Source organism: Passer montanus, unplaced genomic scaffold (assembly GCF_014805655.1).
Source record: "Passer montanus isolate IOZ18808 unplaced genomic scaffold, ASM1480565v1 scaffold26, whole genome shotgun sequence".
Lineage (NCBI taxonomy): Eukaryota > Metazoa > Chordata > Aves > Passeriformes > Passeridae > Passer > Passer montanus.
In genome coordinates, this window is record NW_024367261.1 from 2,694,257 (window position 1) to 2,709,714 (window position 15,458).

The window sequence follows — 15,458 nt, forward strand, 5'->3', positions numbered from 1 at the left end:
TATTCAAAGACAATGAGAAATGCAAATGCAGATCAGAAAAGTATTACCATTTTATATATTTTAGATTTTGAGTTTCCTAAAAGAAATAAAGAAAGAAAGAAAAAAGCTTTTTTAATCCAGAGGAAAAAAACAGTGCCAGTGAAAAAGGGATATGTTTTTCTAAAGATGAAATCTTCAAATTTGGGTGAATAAAATATAAAGACACTTCAGTGCAAAATCTCCATTAAGAGTGCAAAATACTGTCCTCAAACTCTAGAAAAAGAAATCACAGTGGAAATAAAGTTTACAGTCCTTTTTCCACTTGAAAGTTTTGATTTGGTCATTTTGGGAGAAGCTTTGAGTTAAGGATTAAGAAAAAGGTCTGTGATTTTTCATTTTAATCCTAAACAAAGACAGAATCTTTAGTTGATGACAGCCAGTGAAACAGAAATAACAGTATGGTACATAATGTTATTTATCAGCTGATTATGGATCAGTCAATTAGACGATATCAGCTATACTCAGACACTTGCTGCAGATTTTGTCTGAATTATTAGAATGAAATCCGTGCAATTACACTGACCTTCAGCTGAAATTCTGTGGTTGCTAAATGGTGAATCCAAATTCCTTGTTTTGCTATTCTGTGAGCATCTAAGGCGCTGGTCAAACCAATAAAATTGTCAAGTCATGCTTCAGAGAGCTTGTACTGTAACACTAAAACTGCACAGTGGAAGATTAAACACAAACCTAAGCTGAAAGCCGTGTATGGGGCTGTGTTTTTGTGCAGCAGCATGTTGGTCTCAGCAGACTCAGGTTATCACCACTCCAAGCAGAGCATGGTGTTAATGATTTGAACCTGCCTTTTTTGGGGAGGATGGGATTAGAGGAAAAACTTCACAGATATCCTGAGGAGTTATCTCTGAGTAAAAGTCATGGGCTAAAGCTGGAAGTAGTGGCAAGGGGAGATGAGAGCTGATATCTGTGGTAGTAGGGTGACATCAGCAGAAGAGATGCCACTGAGAAGTGGAGGGAGGCTAAATGGTAGAGGACTTTACAAACGACTGGGAAAGATTATAGTATGACAGATGCCTCCAGTGATAGCTAATTTAAATGCCATTAGGTGCATTATATTTCACATGCAGACAGGCTACAGGGTGATGGAAAGCGTTACAGCAGGTTAGCATGAAAGTTTATGCTTCAGTCAAAGCAAATTGTTATCACTTCACTGGAAATGGCACTTCAACAGCTTACCTCAGCTGAGGACCTGCCCCTCTGTGTTACTACAGAATTTGCTGTCTAGCAACATGCTCAGAGCAGATGCTAAAGGTGGTGGAACTTCAGCAAGTTTCTGCTGACTCATTGCCCCCAAAAGAGAAACTACAACTAAGTTAATGAAAGTTCCAAGCATTGTGCAGTATTTTTAGTTTGCTATTCTACACTTTCAGATTTTTCCAAGTGGATAACATTAAATAAAACATTTTTCCTACTTAGCATTTTTGCGTGTTTTACATTTAGTGTATTGCTGCTATTCTTCCAATGAAGTCTAGGAAAATGGCAGAATGAAGCCTGGAGTTATGTTATTTTGAGCTGATTTCCCTGTAACATTAGTAAACAGTTTGATGCATCATGTCACTAGTAGCACTAGTAGCTCTCTTGTCTTCCCCCATTTAATGAAAATCTGTGAAATAAATGCTACAAGGCAGTACTGCTAGCATGACAAATTCCAAGCCAATAAGTCTTGTAGTTGCCAAGATGCAAGCTCTGAAGCTTGGCATTTGGCATTCAGAACTAGATAACCTTACTATAGTAACTACATTCACTGTATCTACAAGAGGGATGAATAAATCAACAATAATTGAACTACTAAAAGTGTCTAATTTCCAGAGTAGTGCTTCAAGCAACAACTGAAATTAAAAAACTGTTAAAACACAGCTACATACCCATACAATCATGTCATGAATGCACTGAAGCAAAGGTTAACAAAAAAGAATGAATATGCATTCTTTGCTAAAAGTAGCATTCCTTGATCTACAGTAGTGATGAACTGTATAAATGTCAGGTCCTGTCCAAGTCCCACAGAGCCTGGCATTCCCAGCAGCAAGAATTTTTTATTGTTCCTGTAACATTACTCAAAGTAGAGAAAAGGCTATTCCTGCTGCATGTGGAATGCAATCCCTATTCTTGAAGCCTGGCACTGTTTCCAAAGTTAGCAACGATCATAAACCCTTGAAATATTGTTGGTATCTCCAGGGTCTGATCCAAAGCCCAGTGAAGGCAAATGGGAAGATTCCACATGGCCCCAGTTTTCTGAGGCCATGTGGAAATTTTTATTTCTTAAAATATTACTTCTCCTGTCACCTGATTTCAGAATTTCTCATGTTATCCAAGTCATATCTCATTGAATTTGCCACCCACCCATCTTTTCTCTCAGTGATAATTTTTATTAGAAAAATGCAGGTCTGGAAATCTTTAGGAAAATAACTAGCACAGTAGGTTAAACAGACTCAGTGCTTTAGAGAAACAGGATAGTCTAATAAACAGAGCTTTTAATGTAACACATTTCCACACTAATACACAGGAGAGAACCTACCACTGGGACACCAGCTTGCTGTACACTGCTTTGGAAACTGTCTCCTAGAATTAATTCAGACTGATTAGCATAGCATGGATGCGTTCACCTGGGGAACTAACTAAAAATAATAGCCAATTTACAAATGAACTAGAGGAGGCTTTTTAATCTCCCATGACTCCACACTACAGAGTCACATCTCTGTGACTGCCACACAGCTGGCGTTAAGCTTTTGGGAATACACAATCAAAAGGAATTGCTGGAAGGTTCTGAGATGCTGAGTGGAGGCATTCCTTGGGCCACTGTTTGGACAGTCCTGCTATGATCATAATATCAGTCTCAAGGACTGATTAAAAATACCAAGGAAACATATTTCCATCTAAAGCCACTAGAAGACCATTTGATTTCCAGGATCAGTTATTTATTTTCTTTCAGGACCTCAAATCTGGAAATCCAGTATTTATTCAGTGTTAACCTTCAGGAAAAAAATACAGGCATTATGGGTTTTAAACCTTTCATTTATCATACCAGTGTTTTTTTCTGAAAGTTGAGGCATAAGAAAGACATTCCCACCATGATGCTGATTCTTATAACTATCTCAAGCAGAACTGCAAAGAGTTTTTACGTGCTTATGTATATAAGGCATGTGCAAATAGGGAAGCATTTTTCCACTGTGTAGGATAGTGAAATGTGTGATAAAGCAGTTTGAATACATATCTTTCACCCTCTGACATTTTGTAGGTCAAACCCTATATCTGATGTACGTACTTTAAGCCAGAGAAAGAAAGGCATATTCTAAGAGACAAGAGAATCCTTTAGTTTCTCAAAATTCCCAGTACATCTAAGGATAACTTGAATACTTGTGGTATGAACATACATCCAAGTGTCTTTTAGAAGATGAGGATCATGATACAATGTTTTGAAATGGAAATTATTCCAACTTTGAAATACTATAACTTACCAAGCAACCAAGGATGTTCAAAGGCCCATATACTACATTTAACCAAAATGCAAGGCAAATAAAAACACTTATCCTGCAAACAATGATACACATAATGGTTAAAGGTGGCATTGTTTCCTCTACATAAAGCAAGCTTCAAAGGGAAAAGTAATTTTTGGATTAATGGGCAAACAATGCAGAACAAATTACATTAGTAGTTAGTTAAAAGCTCTGTAGAATAGCTTGCCCTCTATTTCCTAGTAATGGGACTGATGAAGGAATGGGATTTTTTTTTTTTCCATCCCCAACTCTCTTCCCCTGCAGTGGTTTAGGCTGTAGAATTAACAGCCAGGAAGAGTATCTCTTCACATTGTGAGAAAGACATAGCATTCAGTACAGCTGCAAGAAAGAATAGCTGAACCAGGAATTTCACCACTGTTAATTCCACAAAACAGTCTGGCATGTTTTTAGTCATTAACTTTCAGCAGATATCTAAACCAAAACCTGGGATAGATTTAGATACCAGGCTGAAAATCTTATAAAAACAAAGTACACCAGAGGGTTACTGAGTTGCTTAAAAATTAAGCTCAAGACAGTGCATCACACCATCATAAGAATTAAGCATGATGACTGTAAATTCCTCACTGGCTGGACTTCCTCTAAAATCAAAGGGCAGACAGACTGCATTTTATTCAGAATTTTGTAACCAGACTCCCAAACCTGGCAGTTTGGTTTGAGTGTTCAGATCCAAGGCCAGGCAAATAGCAGGTCCTCCCTGTTCTCTCCTGCCCAAATTTGACTTGCCAGAGATGGAGATACTGTATTCTACCTAAAGAAGGACAAAATGGAAGGCAAGAAATATTGGTTCCACTCGGTCATTGAGGAGGAACATTTTGACTGTAATCCACAGTTTTGTCATGAACTCTGAAATAAGAAACAAGAGTCACAGTTAACAAAGTTCACACCTGCCCAAACTTTCCTGCTCTTTTCAGCTTAACCATCACAGCTCCTTGTCTCCACCCTTTGTGAAGCATCTCAGTTTGTAGCGAAAACTTGTAAAAGCAGAGACCCTGCTAACTTCTCTGGCTGTTTTGTCACACATCACTGTATATTTAATAATAATTATGCCTCTGCAGAGGTATTTTATTCTGATAAAATCAGAACTATCCCACCAGGATCTTCAGCTACTTATTCATTTTGCTACAGGCTACAACAGAAAGAGTTAGAGAATTTACTGAAATAACAAAGTCATTTTACATACATATGGTCTATGCTTCTGTGCTACAGCAGTGACAGATAAAAAGCAGCCATCTATCATATTTTTCTCTCCACACTGTACTCAATAGGATCCAAAGTGTGGTACCCATTTTGCTACTAATGCACATGCATAACTCCCACTTATTTACTGTAGTGCCCTGAAGATGTGACAGTTAGCTATGTAATGCACTTATTATTTTTATTCGTTCTATTCATTAGAGATGACCATGTATGGCACACTTATAGCTTCACTTTTCTCCACTAGTCATCAGTAATGTCATCTTTTCGAGCTCATGAAAACAAAATGTTTATTAAATGACAAACAACAACCACATCTCTCTCAACTCCACATTTCACAGCCAGTTTCCCAAGTCTTCTACTCTCCTATGAGTCTGAACAAACCAAAGGGCAATTCAGCTAAGTCAGAAAGTGCTTTTATGCTGAGCAGGAATCCAAGCTGAATCGTGTGAAATGCCTGTGAGGGAGAAAAGCTGGCAGTGCTGTCTTGAAGATATTTTGACTGCACTCAGAGAAAAGGCTCCAACAACTTTGTGAGTTCACATTGCTCAGTTACTGGAGGCTCAACATTTTCCATATTTAAGAAGAGAAATTAGCAATTTATTGATGAAGAGGTGCATGGTAGTCATACCCAGTTTTCTCCCGACTACTATCAAATCTGAACCATAGCCTTTCACTTTCACCACATAAGAATTCTCTAAGATGGAGGAAGAGAAAAAAAGAGCATTTTGGCAAGGAATTATAAACACACAATCCTGGAGAGGTCTAGGTCAAACTGTGAACTGCTCCAGCACTGGGGAGAATTTTCCCTGCTCTTTCAACTCCATTACTCATAATCAGATGTCAACCACACAATTCCCTTGACCTCTAGGAAAACTTTGGGTCTGTACTGAAGTTGCTCCATGACTAAGCTCACTACTCCTTTCTGCTCAAGAGCATTAAAGCCAATAGAAAAGAAAAACAGAACACCAACCAACCAGACAAACATCTCCCTAGTAATTGTGACTGATCAGTCACTGACAACTCTCACCCGACACTCTCAACTAACTCTTTGTATTTCTCTTCCTTATTGCTAGAGAGCAGCTCTCAACTGATGGAGTTCTGCAGCTCTGGAACCTGCAGGAGGAAGTGCATTGGCTGCCAACTCATTCCATCATCCTGACCAGATAAATAAAATTATCATCAAGTATAATTGCACTGAGGTCCATAGGTAACTGCAATAGTGCATGTTTCCCATCATCATAACAATATCCAATCCTGACAAAATTAAGAGTGTGCATACATATTGGGGAGCTTTACCAAAGACTCCCAGAAAAAATAGTTCTTAGCAAAGACTCATGTACTTTCATGAATCTTTGCATGTTTCATGCCTTTTCAGTCCTTAAAAGTTTGTTTCTTAATTTTTTCCCAGCAGTTTAGATTAATTTTGAAATCATACTTTTTGTTTATTTCAAATTTTTTTTTCCAAACAATTTATTTCTCATTCAATCTTTACTGTCAAAATTTTACCACAATACACCAGAACCGGGAAATAATTCTTTCATTACACAAGAGAGAAAAGAAATAAAATCTCTGAATGCATGCAGTTCATTGGAATTTGCCCAAATATGAATTAAATTGTATAATAAAAGAAGAAACTGACAGCTTCAGAAAAATTAGAGTGCATAGGAAAGATGTCATTGCCATATTTAATGATTTGAGCATAGAATAATTTTCCAAAAAATAAAATTTTCCTGTAGCAGAAAAATCTCCCATGAGACTAAAACTAAAGCAAAAACTCCACAGCAATATGTACTGGTCTGCTGTAAAAATTCAATCCTCAAAGACTGAGAACATGCACTAAAGTAAACACCATCTAGTACCTGAATATGTTAAAAAAACCAAACCAAAATAAAAACATGACTTGTGTCCTGCTGAGACTTGCCTGCAAAAAAAAAGTCCCACAAAGACTTCAGAATTAGGGAATTCTAGCTTAAGCCTTTTTGAGAAGAATGTGTGAAAGATTTGAAAGCATTCAAAGAAAACAGGGGGACTTCTGATTTCTCCTAAGAGTTCAAGCTTAGCCTGCCTTTAATTACATTTCAAAATGGAATTAGAAACAGTGAAACAGGGTTTAGGTGGACTATACGAAGTTACTGAGAATTTTTTTAAAGATTAGCACTTTTTAAAGCACACATAAGGGGTTATTCTGCTTTTCACAAAGGAAGATGAATGTCCACTCTTAACGGCAGTACTTTATATGTAGTGCATGAAACAGATCCTACTAGGATGGCTATAAAAAGCTGGTAAAATTTGACCTTTGATTTTAGGTAAATGTTACATATTTGAATAAAAGGTTGCATTTATGGGCAGCCACTGAATTCTTTTTTTTTCTTTTTTTTTTCTTTTTTTTTGTTTTAATGAATTGCTTAGAAAAGCTCAAGGGACAATCCAGGGCATTTTTTAACAGGCAATGCTAATTTTGAACAAATTCAAAAACTCAGGCAAGGATTTTCCTCTAACATAGGATTCATCACCCTCCTAACTTGGTATAAATTCAATCTGTTCTGTTTGTATGACATAAACAACAAGCAGTTTCACAGGAATGAGGCAAACCATATGTGAAGGTGTTTTAGAAAGCACAACAGGGAATACACCAAGCAAAGAAGCATCTGCATTTATTTCAATGTCAAATCACATGTGTATTATAAAGGGAAAGTTTATTGTCTTTATATAAAAAACAAGTTTACTGTATTGTGCCCTTTACAGTTAACTCTTCCTGTCGCTCAGGATCCTCCTCAATTTGGAAAAAAAAATTAATAAAACTCATGAAGTCCACAGGTGCAGTGGCAGGGTTGTGAAGGGGTCTTCAACCTTGTTCACCCTACCCAGGCCTGTGACATTTTGCCAAGAGCCTTTTTTGTCCTCACCACCCCCTTGCTACCTCTCTTGAACACAAGCTGCATCTTCTCCTGATGGGTGCAAGTGAGAACCAAAGCCTGCTCCAACGCTCTGGATTCCGGACATGCCAGAATGTGACTCTAGATGGGATTTGCCAGCTTGTCTCCTGCATCAAGATGCTGTCTCTGCACTGGAGCTGCACTGTCCAGCCTGCAAACCAGCCACCATGGGCAGCACATGGCACTGGGTACTCCCCCACAAAAGGCAGTGCCCTACAATTAATTGGTTTTATAGAAGCTGGCCAGAGTCAGCCTAACACATTTGGAGTTGAGGAGAAAATATTTCAAAGCAGCATTTAGCCTGGGTAGGAGCTACAGGCACGTTGTTAAAAAGCTAATTGCATGGAGACAAAGGATGATCGTTACTTTTATATTAGTGTGTAATGTTAACCCTTGAGAGCTGTGTTTGATGATAAGTTGTTGGCAATTGAAACTGCTAGTTTTTATATTTAAACTCAAGCCTAAAGATTCCTAAAGTCACAGAAGGTGAATATGTTATTCTCTTTTTTTTTGTATTACGAGAAATAAAGATTTTTGAAATCTGGGGTCTTTTTCACATCTCCTCTAGAACCTATGCATAAAAAGCAATGTTAAAGCACTGAAGCGTTGAAATTATTTCCCACATCTGGTTTTTTATACATGTTCAGGAAATCTGGCTTTATAGTGACAATTACTCATGATGAACATTTTTTTTCTTCAAATTTTGCTTGTTTCAGGGAACAGAAGAAGAGAGCTAGAGAGCTTCTGAGAGCAGGTTTTGGCTGCAAGGTTAAAATTTCTCCAAACTTTCTTCCTTTTCTCTCAAGGTTATCAATCTTACCCATATTATTCAGACAATAGTCACAAATAATATTGATGTTCTGCTGCAGATTACACAGGCTTTTAACTCCAGGAACACACATCTCAGAGAAAAGAGGCTCAGCCATGCTGTGGTGCAAGGCAAGGTCCTGGAGTGGGCTCTCCAGGAAGGCCAGCAGAGCACTTGGTGAGCACCTGGCATCTACCGGGCTGTGAAGGGATGGCCCTGCAATATGTCACCACATTTGCCTGCTGCCTTAACATCTTCACCCCCACCTCATCTTTTGGACTCATCCCCTCACCCTCAACTCAGTGGACCCAAGCAAGAGCCTGCTGCTCTGAGCAAGGCTGTACATGGGCACAGTGGGAAAGGCACTCGTGTAGGCTGTGAGATGGAAGCTGAAGCCTGTGGGCTTCTGCAGCCAAAATGATCTTTTTATTACATATGTGTATAATGCCCACTGTAAGGAGGTTTGACTATGGCCTACGGATGTGAGACACCACTGTCAAATTAATATGAATAGAAAAGGACATGCGTGCTCTAGCAATGGAAGAAAAAAAATCACAATTATCAGAAAAATATTTGTGATCACAAAAGAATATCTTGTTCGTACTCACCCATCTCCCCTTTGGCAAGCCTTAAAAGAGAAGAGCATATGAGAGAAGGAAAAGAAGAGAGAAAAAAATCATTGGGAGAGGCAGAGGGTGAGGGGGGAAGAGAGAGACTGAGACAGTGGATACTTTTAACTTGTCACAATACAACACTAGCTTTTAATTAATACAGGGTATGTACAGCTTTGAAGACTGTTGGTCATACAGTACTTTATGATAAATACATTTTATGGGATTTTGTTTCTAAAGAGGATTTTGTAAAATAACCTAGCCCAATAAATGATTTACCAGCTGCAATAAAAGATCAAGGAAATTGCTCAGATTGCATCTTGGAGCATCTAAAACTCTAAAGTTTATGGAGATCTAAGCTGCCCCCAGATCTACAGTGCTATTAAAAATTTTTGTAGTAGCTAATTATCTTGCATTGCATTTTTTAAAAGGTAGCAATTGTAGTGGAGAGGAAGGTCTGGAAACAGACAAAGCGGAGTTGATGTCCTTTGATGGAGAAAGTAGGAGAGAAGGAAAGAAGGAGACAGACATAAGTGAGTAACAATGGAAACATCATGCTGGCACAGTAACAAATGGAATTAACAATTCACAAAGTATCAGATTCCCAAGTAAATTACCTGAATTAACTCTATATTTAAAAAATGGATTATCAATACATTATTATATTATATTATTATACATTCTTTACATAACATGCTATGTGTAATACCTATATTACTTGATCAAGAGTAGAGCAATTTCATTTTCCTATTGGTTTTTTTTCTGATAAATATGATTACTACAAGTGAAGCAGAAAGCAAAGAGATTCCCTCTAAATTCTGTTTGGTTCTAACCTCACAGGATCTGAACATAAAAAGTATGTAAATAAAAAAGGTACTGGTCCTTATTTCCAACAACAGTAAATAGAATGGATATTGAAATAACAAAATACTGACCTCAGCTAGGACAGGCAGCAACCTGACACATGCCTTGTTTCTTTTGTTGTGTACCAGGCAGGTCTGGTTCATGCCCTGTAACTTCCTGTGCCCAGATATAACTCTGCCTACCCAGGGAATCCTGGCAAAGTCAGTGTCCCTGCAGGCATGGGGCTCAGGGACAGCTGCACTCCTTAGGAAAGGATGAAGAAAAGAAACAGAGAAACAAAATGGAAGAAGGGGCAGCTGTTTTCTCTTATTCCCCAAATCAAAAGGTGAGGTGCATGCCAACAGAGACAAGTGCCTCTCTCCTCTGCTTCTCCAGGTTCCTTGTGCAATTTCAAAGGCCATGGAGTTAGTTCAAAGCCTGGGGAAAGGCTGGTGAGGGTGGAGTTGAGCCCCTTTCCCAATACTTTTAAGCTGAACAACTTTGAAAAGAATAAAGGATCAATGTTCCTGACTTTAAAGCTAGACAGCACCACAAAATGGTTTGGGTTAGGAGGGACCCTAAAAGCCATCTAGTTCCAAACCCTCTGCCATGGGTAGGGACACTTTCCATCACACTTTCCATCAGACCAGGAGGCCCAGGGCTCCATCCAACCTGGCCTTGAATGCTTCCAGGGATAGGGTATATACAATTAAATATTAATTCTATCACTGTAACTCTGCAAGACACAAAAGAGAGAAAGTGAGGTTCACCACTGCAGAAAGCAAGCACCTTGAGACAGATAATTGATGATAATTTGGCTAATTTAATTTGAAAATTGAGGTAGGTAAAATGAAACAGTGGGAGCTGGCAAGGATATTTGGATGAGCACTGTGACTCTAAAACCTATTCTTATGTTATGGCCAGGATGGGGGAGTCCTTAATTGTCCAAAATAACCATAATTAATCCAGCAGAATTATGAAAGCCTAATTATATGAGTGTGTGTTATTCTTCTGCCTGATTTATGCCTTCTCTGGTACTCAGGGTTAATCACCTCTAGGGCTGAGTTCAGATTACCACAGTGAAAATGCCCTTTGTGTCTGTAAGGTCTTTACCTGACTTCCTGCCAATTTTAAAGGCACCAAGGCAAATGAGAGCAGGGCACAGACAGCACTAGAGATGGTGAGGGCTGCTTGGCTTGCCCGTGAGATAATCCTGTCTCATGTTTTGATAGGGAAGCGATTTAAAATTAAATTTTCACAGACATACACCCTATTCTGATGTTTGTTTTCTAGATGCTTAATTCAAAACTCTAGGGGCTGATTTGGAGAAGATCATGGGTTCCAGAAATGTATATTACAGCTGGATTTTGAATATCCAAAGCACAGTAGGGAGCTATATGAAAGATTATCAGATCATTTCATTTAGTAAAGGATTGGGTCTTCATTGTTTTTTACTAATTACAAAAAACTGTCCAACTTTTGCAATTACCTACAAGATGAAATTCCAGGAAATATAATTATAAGTAAATGAAAAGATTTCATTTTGATGCAGCCTTTTTAATTTCACTTTAATTTATCTATTCATTTTAAGTCATTCCCCATATGTGTATTTTATAACAGAGAACAGTAATAATATTTAAAGTAACATCCAAAAAAGGTAGTGTCTCGCTCCTAAAATGCTAAAAACATTATACTGGAAATCTTTTTGCCTTTATTCCCCTGACACAGCTTCTCAAAACAATGCAGCAATGTCAAAATTGCATTCTCAGACCAAAAGTGCTTTCAATTTTTTTTAATTCAACTTCAATCACAAATAATACTAAGAAGTCCAAGAGAATCCCATGGGTTTTGGTTTTTGGTTTTTGGGGATTTTTTTAGCCCAATAACTTTCACCTAAGGGAAAAAGCCTCTGTAATACACAAATGGCAAGGCAAACTTTCAGGTTGTGAGACTGTTTGATGCTGAGATCACTTACCACACAGAAAAGGTATATTTCTCCAAGTCTTCCAAATAAAAATTGTTCTCTGGAGAAGTTTTCCCTTCTTCTTGGCTTTCATTGTTCTCAGGACCTGATTTTTCTTGGTCAGGTGGTTTATTCCTGCTGACCTTTAAATGAAAATAAGAAACAAGTTTGAATACTAAGGTAATTAGCTGGACACAGCTAGCAAAATAAGAGGTGCCACTTTCTCTGTTTTGAATTCTAGCCCTGTTTTCACTCTATAACAAACGTGGGAAAGAGCAGTGGCAAAGATGCTTTGAGTATGTATTCAAAACACTTTGAATAGACTAGCCTATTTCAATTGGAAGGGACCTACAACAAGCGTCTGTGGTGCAATTCAGGGCTGTCCAAAAGTTAAGGCATGCTGTTAAGGATACTGTCCAAATGTCTCTTAAACACTGACAGGCTGGGGGCATCAATCACCTCTCTAGGAAGCTTCTTCCAGGCTTTTGACCACCATCTCAGTAAAGAATTGCTTCCTGCTGTCCAGTCTGAGCCTCCCCTGGTGCATCTTTGAAACATTCACACATGTCCTATCACTGGAGAAAAGTGAGAAGATCTCAGCACCTCCCTTTCCACTTTCCCTACCCAGAAAGCTGAAGAGAACAAGGTTCCCCTGAGCCTGCTTTTCTCCAAGCAAGACAAGCCCTCTGCCGCTCCTGACAGGACATGCCTTCCAGCCCCCTAGTTTCCCCTCCTCTGGACACATCCAAGACCATTTCAACCTTCTAAAATCATGGGGCCTGGAGCTGCATACCGAATATTTTCCCATTAATTGATTTATGCCCCTATGGGGCTCTGACAAACCCTCTCAAGGAGGTGCAAGCTCATGGTGACACCAGCAGTCAGCCACTCTTCCTCCACTCACTTGTTTTTCCAGTGTTAGACACCACACTCTGCCAGTGCAAAAATCTAGACATGTCCATAGTAAGCCATATGGAAGGAAATGACCTGGGAATTGAGTTAATAATGTTTGGATTCTTTTTTTTTTTCCTTTTTTTTATTAACTGGGTTAGCTCTCAGCTGGACCCATTCTGATCCAGGCCACTCTGCCCCAGCTGCCAGCACAAAGGAGAGGGACAGTACCTCATATTTCAGTGCTGGTGCCAGCTTATGCTCATTTAAACTACTCTTTGAGCTACAAAGTAGAGGACCCTGCTCTGTGCTCATCTCTGGAATAACACCTTTGCATGCACAGGGTCTGATTCAGCACTGGCATCGCCTCTCTGATTTGACTACCAGATTGCCCCTGGACAGAGAGCAAGACATCACTTCCACCAAGAGACACAATGAGGCCATAATTTACCAGACAAACATCTACAGGTGACTTCCATGATTATATCTATTAATACCTTCCCAGGCACAATACCAAACTCTGCAAAGGGTTTGCTAACATTTAGTGAACAAGTCTAGAGAGCACAAGGGATGGATCCATTGTTGCAGTCACATCACTTTACACTTTGCTAATTATGAAAACTACAAAGTTTCTTTATTTAAGTTTGTTACTTCTGTTTTGTTATGTTTTTGGGTTTTTTCGTTTTTTGCTGTGCAAACCATTTTGCTTTAAAAGGTGAATTTGTATTCTGAGTCTTGAATTACATGGATCTCACGCATGTTTTGAGCTTCAGCTACACGACTGCCCAAATCTATATTCTAGAAGTCAAAGTTTCAGAGTTTGTTTGCACTGATATTTTCTCCATTAAACTATTCTTTTGCAAAGTAGATGTAAAGACTTTAGTTAAGACATAAATCCCAAAGGTGTTAAAGAGCATTATGAGTTAATTTCTCTGAGACCGTGTTTGCTTGTGTGAGGTACAAAAAGCAGAAACTCAGTCATTGGCATGAGGTTGGCATTATAACCACAGAATATGTTTCACTTCTCTCAGAAGTCTGTGGGCATTCTCTCTTTTATTGCTGCCATTCAATATCTTGATACATGCAGTGGTTTACACACTCATTGCTACAAAAGCTGAATTGTTGCTAATGTCCATCACTCAGAATACACTTAGAGGGAGACCATTTGCAACTCTTTAGCACAGATGAATTTGGGGTAGGGAGGGCAAAGCAGAGAAATCTATATTCCCCAAAAAGCTGAGTTCAGACTCAAAGACCTTTCTCATTCCTCTTGAAAATAAAATAAAATAAAATAAAATAAAATAAAATAAAATAAAATAAAATAAAATAAAATAAAATAAAATAAAATAAAATAAAATATAAATAAAATCCTGTTTACAAAAAGAAAAGTGACTGCTGAGGAGAATAAACCACTACAGGAATTTATGTCTTTTTCTTTAAGTATGTTCTTTGCACTAGTTTGTCATTGTTTCCTATATACAATTGTTAGGTAAAGTTATTTTAGAAGATGCTACCCAGAGATACAATTAGGCCCAAATTATATAAATCAGGCCAAATGCCTAAATCTTGAACATGCTAAAACAAGGTTCTTTCTGAACATTAGGATTCACTCATCCCATTAAAAAATGAGGGGCTCTCACAACCTCTGAAAGGAGATTTCACATGCTTACATTTTCTTTTGTGCAGAAGGATTCTCATAAGAGGCTCAGTTCAGAAATCTATTCAAACATGTCAATAACTGTAAGCCTGTGAGTCATTTCAGTGAGACTGAAGGGACTAGACAGTGCTGAATTGCCCATGGGTTTATGCACCTCACTGAAACCAGGTCACTTTAATGTGGCTTTGAGAGCCACCCACAAGTGAGGTTCCTATAAGACTATGGCATTTTGTTCAAAGGCATTGTGCTATTATGGGATTGTAGGAAATGAATTTCACCCTGCCACTCCCATGGGTTGGGCCGGGTTGCTTTGCCCATTACACCCACTCCATCGGTCCTTAAATCATCCCTCCTCTAGATATAAGGCTATACACACTCACACATGCGCACCTCAGTCTGCAGCTAAATTTATATGGAACTCTGTTTTCTTCAAGTTACTCTTATCTTCCTGAAGAAATAAATCACTTGGAAACTTAGATATTAAAAAGCAAGGGAATATCCAGCTGGCCAATCTGCTTTTGTCACAAATATAGATCCTCACTCTACTAAAGTTAAAAATTGTAATTATAATCCCCAGCTATTGAGTATTTGTGCTACACTGCACAAGTTTTTGGGTACTCTGAGTACTGTGGTGATTGTTTCCTATGGTCAATTAAAAGCATTAAAAATGCTTCAGAGTATATCTAGAACAGGGTGAGACAAATTACCAGCATGATTAATTTGAATGTTCATGTTTACAGCTCATTCACTGCAGCCATACTGATTTAAGGATAGAAGTGGAGCAACACTTATTGAGAAAAAATTGCAATTATCACTGGAAAATATAGAATTTAATAATACAGTGCAGGGAGAAGCAATTTTAATTAATACAAATTCTCCTTTGTATCTTGGTTCTCAGGATCTACATTAAATCTGAAAGTTTCAGTAGCATCTCACCCTGAAAGTGTTATCATGTTGCAGATAGAATTCCATGGTAACTTGTA

At 38.3% G+C, this 15,458-nt stretch overlaps 1 protein-coding gene across 1 annotated transcript in view; it reads right to left on the reverse strand.

Annotated features, from left to right (window-relative positions):
- The window catches only part of LOC120503481, a 108,982-nt gene that overhangs the window by 18,962 nt on the left and 74,562 nt on the right, over positions 1-15,458 (reverse strand). The window contains exon 15 of the mRNA XM_039711990.1: positions 11,940-12,070. Within this exon, the coding sequence (XP_039567924.1) occupies positions 11,940-12,070 (131 nt within the window). The remainder of the gene's footprint in view (positions 1-11,939; positions 12,071-15,458) is intronic.